The 13681-nt window shown below is 36.8% G+C and overlaps 1 protein-coding gene across 3 annotated transcripts in view; it reads right to left on the reverse strand.

Annotated features, from left to right (window-relative positions):
• Window positions 1-3927: 3927 nt before the first annotated feature.
• ARMH4 (armadillo like helical domain containing 4) overlaps window positions 3928-13681 on the reverse strand; it is a 138357-nt gene continuing 128603 nt past the window's right edge. For all 3 annotated transcript variants that reach the window (XM_081047409.1, XM_081047411.1, XM_081047410.1), the window contains 3 exons: window positions 12222-12253; window positions 4917-5051; window positions 3928-4673 (listed from right to left, as the gene is read on the reverse strand). In XM_081047409.1, the coding sequence (XP_080903535.1) occupies window positions 4605-4673; window positions 4917-5051; window positions 12222-12253 (236 nt within the window). In that variant the 3' untranslated portion in view covers window positions 3928-4604. The remainder of the gene's footprint in view (window positions 4674-4916; window positions 5052-12221; window positions 12254-13681) is intronic.

A 13681-nucleotide genomic window follows, 5' to 3' on the forward strand; every position in this document is an offset into this window, starting at 1 on the left:
ATTGACCATATTTCCTATGCTGTACTTTACATCTCCATAACTATTTTGTAACTACTAAATTGTACTTCTTAATCCTTTAACTTTTTTCACGCAGCCCTCGAACACCCCTCCCATCTGGCACCCATTAGTTTGTTCTCTGCATCTATGAGTGTTTTGTTTGTTCATTTTTTTGTTCTTTAGATTCCACATAAAAGTAAGATCACATGGTATTTGTCTTTCTCTGTCTTTTTATTTCACTTAGCCTAATACCTCCTAAATCCGTCCATGTTGTCACAAATGGTAAGATTTCACTCTTTTTTGTGGCCAAGTAATATTCCACTGTTTATACGTACCACGTATTCTTTATCCATTTGTCTATTGATGAACACTTGTGTTGCTTACATAACACTGCAATGAACACAGGGGTGCATGTGCATATATCTTTTGGAATTAGTGTTTTGAATTTCTTCAGATAAATACCCAAAAGTGGAATTGCTGGGTTATAAGGTAGTTCTTTTTTAAGTTTTTTGAGGAACCTCCATACTGTTTTCCATAGAGGCTGCTCCAGATTGCAACCCCACCAACAGCACACGAGGGTTCCCTTTTTCTCTCCACATCCTCACCAAGACTTGTTGTTTGTTGATCTATTGATGATGGCCATTCTGACAGGTGTGAGATAGTATCTCATCGTGGTTTTTATTTGCATTTCCCTGATGATTAGTGATGTTGAGCATCTTTTCATATGGCTGGTGGCCATCTGTATGTCCTCTTTGAAGACATGTCTATTCAGGTGCTATGCCAAATTTTTAATTGGATTGTTTAGTTTTCTTGGTGGTAAGTTGTATGAGTTCTTTATACATTTTGGATATTAACCGCTTATTGGATGAATCATTGGTGAACATCTTCTCCCATTCAGTAGGGTGTCTTTTCGTTTTGTTGATGGTTTCTTTTGCTCTGCAAAAAGTTCTTAGTTTGATGTAGTTCCATTTCTTTATTTTTTTCTTCTTTCCCTTGCCCAAGGAGATATATCACACAAAAAATGTTACTAAGAGAGTCAGAGAGTTTACAGCCTACATTTTCTTCTACGAGTTTTATGGTTTCTGGTTAAGACATTTAAAAAGAAATAATTAAACCAAGAATCAGCTTTGAGTGACCACTCTAAAGCTACTTTAAATATGTCTTAGAACTATGCTTTAAAAATTTCCCCACAACATTTCTGCCTATATGAGAGACACAGGTACTTTAAGAAAATGTTTCTGGAAGACTGACTCTGAAGCAGTGTATGAGCTGAAGCCAAGGCTAAGGCAATGCTAAGGAACTCTGTTTCCCTGGGATACTAATTATCTCCAAATATTGCATATAAATTGAGCCAGCAGCTATTGAAAGAAGCAGCTTATGGGAGAGGAAAAACTAAAGAGGTTTAAAAGAAAAGTACTATCTTCTAATTAAAGACACCAGAGGCATAGGAGGAATCTTTTTCTCTCTGTCCCAGCATTCTAGTCTTTTTCTAGAAGCTTCCACCCTTTTTCCTTTTGTTTTCTTTTCTCCACTATGGCAGGTGTGATTTCTTGGATAGCTGACTAGAGAAGGGTTTCTTCCCCCAGGAGCCTGCTCTCTCTTGTCTCCTGAATAAGGAAGCTGGTCTCCAGATAGATGCTTTCCTAGCTGTGTGCTCAAATCTGTGGCATGAGCATCCCCAGCTTCTCCCCTGGATTCAATGGGTCTAGGGCAAGGCCTCAGAATCTGTATGCTTCATAAGTATCCCAGGTGATTCTTAGGAGTTGGGGAAACACTGCGTCTCCCTCAGAATGACACATTTCCTAGTGCCCACAGTGGGACACCTGTAGTCCTGACAGAGGGAATTCAGTTCAGAGGGGAAAGTGTCAGCAACTGAAGCTGCAGCTATCACCCCCCTTTCCAGACAGCTCTATTTGGTTCACTGTTAAATATTTTAAGCTTAGTTGTTAGAATACAGAGCTGACTCTCTATTTTTAATGGGTGAATATAAACGTATGAATCACTTAGTTGAGGTAAACCCATCAGTGCCTGATTTACTACCTTTAATCTGGACTACACTGTCTAGTACTTCCTCTCATGGCAGCACTCGAAGCCCAGGTTTTGTTCAGAACATGAGAACCGTTTGTGATCCTCATAAAGAATCTAAACCAACCAATGAAAGTCATTATTCTACAGCCACTGGCAGCAAAAAAAAAAAAAAAAAAAAACGGCCAAAATAAACAAACCAGTTGAACCATCCACAGAACCTTCCATTCATCCCAGATATTCAAATGGTTTGTATAGAAATCTGTAATTTAAAGAAAGTCTTTTTTCTTTAAACAGTCACCTATCCCAAAAAGGACTGCAGAGACATTTCTGCTTAGGCCTAAATGTATATACACGTCATCCCTATAACCCTCTGGAAAAATAAAACTATGTTATTTGTGACATTATTATGCTATGGTGTGAGGTTCAACCTATTAGCAAAGGTCTAGTTAAGACTATAGATTAAGAGTAGCCTGAGGCATTAGTATGTTGCTGAATGAAGTGGTTTATTGCGTGTCCTTATAAACAGCCTGTCAAGAATTAAAAGACAGTAATGCCACATCATGCTCACCTCCTCCTAAATTTAGGAATACTTATAGCAAATGGGCTGCTCTTACAAAAGGAAAACATACCTTATGCAGTATCAGGAGGTCTCTATTCCTGAAATCACAAATTACTGATGAGTGTCATGGTTCTGAATTCAGTTTTCAAAACCTGACTTTGAACTTGTTTGTCAGCTGCTAACTTGTACCTGACTGTAAGAGCTTTTCATTTCCCTTGATCAACCTCACTCATCTGCTTACATCTGTTAGCAAAAAGAATTTAAATTATTTGATGAAAGCATACTTATAAGCCAGCTAGAATGCAGGATTCTAGAAAGGTTTTTTTATTAATTCCCTGGAGGTGATACTTAAATTGTGTGATTTTCAAAGGAAGTAGCCGAGGTGGGAGAGGAAAGAATTTGTGTAAATAATAGGGAAATTAGTAAAGCGTCATTCATTTTAACAAAGATAGAAACTCGAATGAAGTGCAAGCAGTGATTGCCTTCGAACCTCGGTTTTAAAGGACTGAAATGTCACTGCTTCCTGCCAAGTATGTGAAAAAGCACTGAACTGAAGGTAGGGGTGTGTGGTTTTGAGTCCAGGAGGGTTCTAGGCCTGATTCTTCCTGGGTATTATTTCGGATAATCATTTTATTTCTCTGCTTCAGTTCCGTCTTCAGTTGAACAGGAGAATAAAAATATACATCCCATCTCACACAGTAGCTAGGAGGAATAACTGTACAACTTGCCTTAAATATAGTAGAACAGGCTCTGATAAATACGAACACGCTCTCCACAGTGTAAAACACCACGAACTGTATTATTAGTAACATTTATTCCTCCATGGAAACGAGCCAAGTCTTTACCCAAAAACTCTACTTAATGAAAGTCCCAAATACCCAGATTCAAAAGATAAGGCAAGGAATTGCATTCTAAAGGGAATAAGAAATGAACCCCAACACTCCTGAAGTGGGGTGCCCGGAGAGAGGCTGGTTTTTCATAAGCTCCATTGTGTACCAGCTTTTTCATAAGCTGCCACTGAGTCTGCACCTACCAGAGCATGTCTGTTTTTCTAATGAGCCAAGTAAGGACCAATGGTGGCCCAATCATTCCATGGCCAAGACCACAAGTGTAGAAAAGCACTCTGAATAACTCCAAACAGTGGACATGCAAGCACAAAGCCACACGGTAGAGATAGATGCTCTGGGAGCTTACTTACCTTCATCTTCTTCTTGATTTCTCCCTCGTTTCTTCTCAATGAAGTCAGTGGTACACAAAAAGAACTTCTCTTAATGATACACACATAAGAATCTACTGATAGGTCTGTTGGACTCAATTACACTACTTAAGAAAGGAAACATGTATCAAGACTGAGTCAATTTAATGTATTATTTCTGGTGCATTTTTTTTTCCTTGCCAAGAATGAGAATAAAACAGAAAGATAACAAAACTGGAAGACTGAAACACATAACACAAGATACATACAAATCTATATATATTCCTAATGTGCTGAAAGATTTTCTTGATGAAAAAGATTTCATTTCGAGTTGCTGCTAGTTTTGATGCAAATGCAATATTTACGTACCATGGCCCACAAGCCTATGGTTTCATGTAGGTAGAGTGCAGTCATCACGAGTGAGTCTTTGTTAAGATTTCTATTTCAGGTAAGCATGCCTTGGTAGCAATAATTGTTATGCTTAGTGCAGGTAGTCCAAACCAAGGAAAAGACACTGGAAAAATACAAAACATTTACTCTACCTAACCTAGCAACTCCTACTGAACAATACGTATGCTGCATTTTTATGAGTTGTAGGCCACGGTTGTAGAAAATTCACTACAGAATAAAAACGAACACTGCATGTTACATTTAGTTTACAGCATGCCTCTTCTGCTCAGTGCAAGAAAAATCTACTATCCAGCAGATAATGAGACTGACGGTCTGACCGCAGCGATGGGGCAGGCAGTTGTCCTTTTCTTTTGCCCCCAAATAAAAAATAAAATAATAACATCGTTGATTGTCCCAATTAAATTCCAGTCCAATTCAAAACTCATCTTCAGAGCTGTCAGCTAAGAGCATTACTCGATCTTGCATGCTGTTGAATTCTCTCTGCTGGAGAAAGAAAACACAGAGGCATTAAACTCCTTCTGGGGCAGGGCCAAGCTGAGAAACCAGCCCCCTTTGAAACACAAACCAAAGAAGGAAGGCAAGGCAGCAGCCAGAGCGACGAATCCAAACCACTGGGTACCTCCAGATACTTCATGCATCATTAAGCCCAGTGTACTTTGTTAAGCAAATTAGAAAAGCAAAGAATGTTCCCAAAGTGATTGGGTTTTGCTGTTGTTGGTTCCATACCTTTCTTTTGTGCCTTTTGAAGCCATTTCTCCTTCGCCGGTTCATCACCTTAATGCTGTAGAGTGCTCCCAAGATGAACAAAGCTCCAGCTATCCCCACCCCCACAGGCACCAGCATCCCAGACATGTAGCCAGCCTGCAGAGAGAAGGAGACCCGCATTAGGATGCCGAGCAGGCCGCTACCCCAGGTTCCTCCTTTCTGCTGGACGGCAGCAGGTTTTCAGACACTGTGAATTCTCCCACCTGCTTTCTTATAAAATAAAATAGCATCTGGAGTAAAGTTACTTTTTCTGGGAGAAGGCGACAGAGAGAGAGGTATGAGTATTTAGGGATCTTTCCAATACTTAGAAGTATTCAAATAAATCAACCAGATCTAGTGGTACCTCCAGCTACTTGCTTATGTACATTTGTCAACATCAGGTTTGGGAGACAGAAATATAATTTGTATTAAAGATGGATGCAGTACGCTTTGGAGAATGCCAGGACTATTACAGTGCCACAAATTGGAAATGTCAGCATGAGTTGAGCTGGTGGGAGGGCCGGGGGAGGGGAGAGAAGTGCTCCCTGGAATACTGTGTTTCTTGCATGGCAACAGGAGAACCTTGACATTGGTGATCCACTCTCTCACAATCTTAGCTGCACTGCAGTAAGAAAGGAAAGAGCAATGTGCTTGTAAGTGAGTAAAAGATGAGGGCTTCTGGAAGCAACAGAGAAGAAAAGGACCTGCAAAGGAAAGAGGAAGGATGTTAGATGTTGGAATACAGGCAGAAAAGACAAGGACGAGGAAAAAGTGTGCACACAGAGTGGATGGGTTAACTTATATGAGACGAATCATCTGCCCAGTGGACGAGACCAAAGTTGGGGGTTGGGAGGGAAACTGAGTGTCCCCAACCCCAAAGAAAGGAAATGGCAGAGAAAGGCATAAAGATCACTGCTAATAACACTGGTACCTCTAAAAAAGCCTGGAGGTATCAAACCCATGGGTGTCTCCAACATCCCTACAGTGTCACTATGGATACCTTGGTTCTCAGACAGCAGCGTGATCTCCACACATCCCTGGGCCTGGGTAAGCAGCTCAGGACCTACCCAAGTTTGGGGTAAGGCCATCAACTAAAGGTGCTATCTGCATCTTGGCCAATAAGACACCCAAGGGCTAGAGGAGAATGTACTAACTAAAGCCCTTTCATGGGGAAACACGACACTGGTTTGCCTTCCGAGAAAGCTCCTTCTAGAAGTCAACCCAGACTAAATTCATTAACAATTATAAATTTTAAAAGAAGATTTTTAGAGAGGCAAGAGGAAGAAGAGTCTAGAAGAAGAGTCTAAAGTATTAAGTACTTTAGATAGGCACTATTTTAGGGGGGAGGGGAAAAGCATGAGTCTTTTTATTTATTTGACTATTTCGAAAATCTCCAACATAGCACAAACTATTTCTAGTATCTTTCAGAATGAGCCAAAAACAGAGAGGGACAGAGAATAAAAGTTTTCTAAAAAGCGCTGAAATATGCAGTCTGTGTCACAGAAGGAACTGAAGGACGAGATAAGACCTTATGGAAGTGTACCCTTTTCTTGCACACAGGAAGCCAGCTTGCCAATTCTGCTTCCCAGACTTTAGTCAGGGCAAAATATGGAAAACTTTTCCATGAATTTGAGAACGATAGCTTTGTTCATTAGCATACTAAGTATTTTTTCCTAGAGAAACAAAGCCCAGCCTTTTTTTTTTTTTCAACAAATTACTATGCTTTGCAGAAACCCAAACTTTTTCTAAAGTTCTTCCAGATCTCTTTAGGCTTATAAAACTCGGTAAATTTCCCATGTGGGGAAATATCAGACAATAGCAAAGTTTTGGTACTCTCACTAGAACTATGAATATTTTTTTTAAAAAATCACCATTCCCAGTGCATGGAAACATACGTACATGTTGAAATATGACCAACTTTAAGCTCAGTAGACTGGACTTTACTGAGCCATACATTCAAAGGATGATTTTGAGCCTTTGGGAGCTCAGTTTAATCAGCTTCTGTGAGGGTCTCCTCAGGCGGTGTAACTTAACCCCACGTCAATAACATTAATATTACAAAATGCGTTACTCTTGCCATATTTCTTATTTACACATTTAGACTTCTTGTTTCTAGCTTTAAATCATGTAGACTTCAAAAAACTTCAGTTAATCTCTCTCTCTCTTCTCTCTTCTTTGTCTCTTCTTGCATCATCTGCCTGTGCTTTGAAATTACAAGTACATTACAAGATGGGAACAAAACAACCTATCCTCTTCCAATACAATTTAGCCATTCCTCTTTTAAAACTGACGAATTGAAAATAAGCACTTTTAGAATTGTCCATGACTCCTTTCCTGCAGAAATGAAGATAGATAAGATGAATGTGCATAGTTTATAAGTTATAAATTCCATCCAGTACCTTTTCTTTGTTCAAAATTATAGGATGTATATGTGCCATCACAAGTAACACCCTGAGAAAGACACAGCTGTCTTTCTTTTGGCACAGGTGCCAAAAAAGTGTATACACATTTTAGGAGAGGAAAAAATTATATTAAAACTAGGCTGATGGTGACCATTTCGACCACCTCTTGTAATTGCAGAAGTCAAACATGACTTGTATTCATTGTTTGTTATTGGTATATATTGAGAATTATAATTCTAATACAGTTTTTTTCCTTTCTTAAAATGTGTATGCATTTTTTTGGTATCCTCTGTATATTTCAGCTGAAAATGCATAACTTGAATCTAATCATGAGGAACTATCCAATAAACCTAAAATGAAGGATATTCTATTTTTTAAAAAAGGACTACATTTTTTTTAAATGTCAGTGTCATGAAAAGAAAAAGGATGATTATAAAACTGCTTCAGAATAAAGGCAACTAAAGAATCATGACAACTAAATGTGTTACTTGACCCTAGATTAGATTTGGTACTAGAGGATATTTTGGGTCTGCTGAAAAAAACTGAAATATGGATGCCAGCTTAAATAAAAGTACTGTATTGATGTTAAATGTACTCAAGTTGATAACTGTATTAAGTTTGCTAACAGAATATTCCTATTCATAGAAAATACATACTGAAGTATTTTGGATAAAAGCACCATGATGTATGAACATTTCTTTACATGGTTCAGAAAAAAAAGACAATACCACAAAATTATAAAGCAAATGGGGTAAAATGTTAAAAACAAGCACCTCTGGGTAAAAAGTCTAAGGGTATTCTGTGTAGTATTCTTATTCTTGTGTCTTTTCTGTAAATTTGAAATTATTTTCAAATAAACAGTTTAAAATTTTTAAAATAAATTGTAAGCCATAATAGTTGATATAGTTGGTTTTTGTCTTTTGTTTGTTTTGTTTTACATTTATGAAAAAGGCATCCTTCCTTCTTAGAATAATGTATTTGAAACCTCTGTTTTCAAGAAAACTATAAGAAAACCAAATGATACACTGTACAGCCTAATGTCTACTGAATGTAGACAATGCTCTTATGATTTCTCTGCAGCAGTGGCTCTCAAACTTGAACATACACCTTCAAGACTTATCAAGACCTTGAATCACCTTCAAGGCTTATTAAAATACTGAGTGTCTGACTTGGCAGGTCTAGGGTGGGGCCCAAGGATTTGCATCTCTAACAAACTCCCAGGTGGTGCTGATGGTGCAGATCCAGACCACACAGGAGAATCACTGTTATGAAGTGTAGTCTGGGTCATCCATTTTATGCACGATTTCGTAAAGCTAGAAAAAAATAGAACGATCTTGATGTCATAACAACAGGGCTGGCCTTTATCACACAACTAATATTGTTATACAGCTTCAGTTTTGAGACGTAATTTAGATGTTGAAAAATATATCAATAGGTAGCCAAGTTAAATAGATTTGCCTAAAAAGCATCACTCCCTCGGATATTTAACCAGGAAGAAAGTTAATGATGGAATGAGGACAGGGACAGTCCCTCAATATACATTTGCCCCTTCTTCTAGAGCAATAGAACTTCTCATTTGGGCTGGGTACAGAAGAACAATTACTTCTTCCTGCCTTCTGTGAAACTGGATGTGACCATGTGATAAATCTCACTAAGAAGATGATACGTTGGTGACACGTGCAACTTACAGGACATGCTCTTTAAGAGGGGAGCCGAAACTTTCCACATTTCCCCCCCTTTCAGAATGACAGAACATCTTTATCTTACCTTTTAAGAGGGGAAGGATGTCTTAGCCCCCCTTTTCCTCCTTCCTTCTGGCTATATGGACCTAGCTAAGTTGGAACTGCCATCCAGGACCATGAGGTGATCTTGGGAAAGATCACAAATGGTGGAGCATCAAATAGAAGGAGCCTGAGCCTACAGTGTTGCTCCCCATTAACCCTTGACTGCTACTACCAGACTCATAAATGAGAGACAAACAAATTTCTGTCTTGGTTAAGCCATTACCATAGGAGTTGTCTGTCACTCATAGCTGGTCTTAATCCTAACTAATATAGAAAACTGAACATAACAACAAAAGAAATATTTCAGGACTTTTAGAACATCTCGTTGTAGAGCCTAACTAACAAGGAAACCAATATTGGGAACAATTAAATGATGCCAAACTAAGAAGTTTACTCCTGGGTTGGTTGAAGAGTCAGTTAAATATGTAGTTTAGTTTTCAGTTCTAAGGAATTTGTGACTTTCATCAAAACGGCAATAGTTTTGTTCTCAAATCGTTTCTGAAGATAATGACTAACAAGAGTTTTATAGATGATAGCTAGCTATAGATAAAGAGAGAAAGGGAGGTAGGGAAGGAGGGAGGAGGAAGGCAGATATACATCTATACATCTATACATACATGTGTAAACACATATGAATGTACATATTGAGTTAGCATATAATATTTCACCCACAGGAGAGGGGTGATATGAGAAAGATTAGAGTGAGTACCTCCAAAAAGAGTCAAAATTTGAAGACATAAGGCATTAAATAAGTCAGTGGGAATCTCAACTATTTTTCTTCCAATTTTTAAAAAGCTAAGACATAGTTAAAAACAAAAAAATACTGCAGAAGAAAATGAAGAGAGGGCTGAAAAAAACTTCAAAATAATCCAGAAAACTAAAGGCCACACATAAAATTATTTCTCTTGGTGAAAAGTAGCAGGGGAAGGTGGCAGGCCTTTGAGACATGATAAGAAGGAAGTGTCCACAGGAATAGAAATAGAATAATAGTCTTTCTCTAAAGCTTCACAGATGTTTAAATGGAGTGGCAAAGCTATATATATACACAGGTAAGAAATTTTGCAATATCCAACTTCAAAACTGACTACCTGCCAAAATTCTTTTCTTAAGTCTATTTTTTGTCAATTTTTATAACTCAGAAGATTATTTTTTATAGAAACAATGACATATGGATTCTTAAATTAAACTACCAAAGCCTGTTTACTTTTCATTGCATCATATTCTCCCCTGGAAAATAACAAGAAGGACTGCCAATGTAAATATATCCAGTTCTAAACTTTTAAGCTTTTCTTCCCCCAAATCTTGTTCAGTCCATCTGATCAGACCTCCCTTACAAAACTGGACCTTGTATTACAGATACCAAAATGGCCTCCACTAACCTCAAGAGATTTAAAAATTTTCAACATTCTTCTAATACGTATGAACACAAAAAGGCTCACTCTCAAAAACTATATTTGCTAAATACAGTTACTGAGAAGCAGAAAAATTACAGTAGTGAGGAGAATTAATATAATTCTATAATTTTAATTACAATTACCATATTTTGCCGTGTATAATGCGCACCCATGTGTAATGCTCACCCATGTTTTTTTCCCAAATATTCCAGGAAAAGAAATCCTTTGTTTTAATTTTTTAATTCAAATTTTTATTTGTTTACCTTTAGGCACTTGTTTTTTGTATTATAAAGTAATTTTAGCACCTATTTTTTAACATATTATGGTACAAGAAATTTTATGTAACAAATAATTACAAAATACAAGAACAGATACAGGGTACAAGAAATTTTATGTACTGGTAACAAATTTAAGGTCTTTACACATCATAGAAGGCCAAGAATTCTTCGTCTTGCAAGTTCATAGTAAGCTCAACAAAACCAATTATAGTATTCCAGGGTATTATTTTGTATATGGATATCGTTAATTATTTCCAGTTACACTTTTAACTTATAAGCATAAAGAAAAGAATTTAAAACATTTATGTAGATACGGAATTAGTACTACCCATGTATAATGCACATCCCTATTTTTCCCTCACAAATTTGGGCAAAAAGGTACACATCATATATGGCAAAATACAGTAGATCTTTTATTCTTTAATATTGAGTTGTAGCAAAATAAATATGAATCATTCAAATATGGAGAAAATTGACCCCAAATAATAAAAAAATATACAGAACACCATCAACAGAAGTATATTCTGAGACAGATGAATTAGATGTTACTCAATATCTGGCAGTTGAAAAGATTTTCATTTAACTAAATCCCCAGTTAAATCTGAGCTGGGTTATAGTAATGGGATCTGACACAGGCTATAGCAATAAATTCAGGACTCTGTCAATATTTTTATGAGTAATTCCAATTTAAAATTACAAAGTAATCAAAAATTAAAACTTGGAGAGTATTGAAAATCAAAAGAAAATGAAAACTATAAACCTGGAAGGAACTTAACATTGTCAATCACTAAGTGGATGGTGAAATTAATGCAAGAGAGGAAAATAATTTTCTATAGTTGGTCATTCCAGGCAAATCACCTCATTATCACTTGGTAAGTAGTGGCCCTGTGATAGACTACATAAAAGTGGGACTAAGGAGAATGCTCAGGTCTTCAGGTGTTTTTATCCCACACCCCTGATTTGCCCCGCCCCACTATGGTTCAAGGATGCTTGTTCCTTCCTAAACTTTTATTCTTCAATCAAGTCCACCCTTGGGTCAGAAGAATCAATGCCTTCCAAAATCCAAGGTATTTCTTCTTCATACAGGAAGATCAAGCTTAAAAGAGCCTTGCATTGGGACAAGAAATGCCCAAAAGAATGGGACTGCACTTCTGAAATTCCCTAGAAGGAACTCCATTTTGATAATATGAAGATATTATTCAATTGAACATTCCAGATGTTGCCTTCAGAATGGATGGTGCTCCTAAGAATAAGTGTTATACGAGAAGGAACCTAAAGGGAAGACTTTTGTTTCTTGGTGGGCCTTGAATCTTTACATAGATTACCAGAATCAGAATAATGAATTAAATCTCCATTACCCTGAGAAACTTTTATTTGCCAAAACCATGCCCTCTAAAGTAAATCTGAAGAAAGAAAATACTTCTCTTACCTTGTCTTTTAGTTTTTCCATCCAGCTTCTCACTAGGGAAAATAAGAGAATAAAATGTTAACAGCCATCTTTTTACTTATATTTTATAGCGTTAATTCAATAACTTGCTCATATTTCACAGCATTAAGTTAATTTGATATAATGAAGTTTTTATTGTATGAAACATAGTAAAAGGGTCAAAAGTATTGACATGAGAGTAATAGTCTTGTTTTTAATTCTCATTTATTCTTATATATTCCCATTTAATTCTCATATATTCTTATTTGAAAAAAATGCAACAGAGAACACAAACATATTCCTCATATCATCAGTAGATGAACAGAGAATATTTTAGTTTGCTAAATGTATTTTTTATTATTATTGAATGCTTTCGGGGAAGGTCTGAAGAAGGAGAGAAGAAATCACCTTTAAAATATCAAGTTCATTTCTTATCTCACATTTTCTCTTGAGCTGTATTCCTCATTGTCTTCAGTCAACGGAGTGTCAAAATAAATTTTACACAATGATCATTTTTAAATTTAAGGAATAGAAATTGATAAGAGAATGCAAGAGAAAGAAGAGAGAAAATTGGAAAGATTTTTAATAAAAATAAAGGTGATTCTTTATGAAGAGGAGAACTAACAACAATTTTTTTTTTCAAATGGAGAAACAGTAAAGTGGATTAGAGACATCTTTAATGAAAATTTTTGGCAGGGGCGGGGGACATTATTCTGCCTGTCTCACGAGGTAAATTCCCCAATTTTCCCCACCCCTGGGTTTGTGTTCCACATGACATCTCAGACAATCTCAAGCAGCAAGGAGCCCCTGCAATAATCCATTCATGAACACCCCCTTCAGGGGCTCTCCACCCATCCCTGTCTCACTTCCTCATTCCCTTGCCATGCTTCCTGGGATCAATTCCCCAAAAAACTCCTTGCACCCCAATCCAGATTCAGGGTCTGCTTTTAGGAAAAACTCAAACTAAGACACTAGTCTAATTCTTCCACCACATAGGCAGACCTGCCCTTTGCGATACCAATTTTATTTATTTTGTACATTCAAACAAATTCTTAGAATGAGAAGTAAGGAAGACAGACAAGCTGGCCAAATGTAAGGCAGATGCTATCTGCATTTATCTAAGTTAATTCTAATTGAAAGACTTCAGGCTACCTGAGTTTATAAAACATACCCTTTCTATATAGTATGGTGTAAAATGTACTTCATACCTAGTTCCACTTAGCTCACATTCAATTTTGAAAAAGTTATACATACAGTCTCAAATTGTCACCATCATTTATATCTTTTAAAATAATATGGGACACTTGATTTTTATCTTAATAAAAAGAGAAATGTATGTTCCTCTTAAATAAAAAGCAAGTCAGAACACAGCCCATAGTTCAAAGCATAAGTAACTAAATATCAATTATAGTATTTATATATAGAATATATCAATTCTACAGTGTCAAGAAATAAATGGAGAT

This window comes from Rhinolophus hipposideros (assembly GCF_964194185.1).
Source record: "Rhinolophus hipposideros genome assembly, chromosome: 5".
NCBI classification, from domain to species: Eukaryota; Metazoa; Chordata; class Mammalia; order Chiroptera; family Rhinolophidae; genus Rhinolophus; species Rhinolophus hipposideros.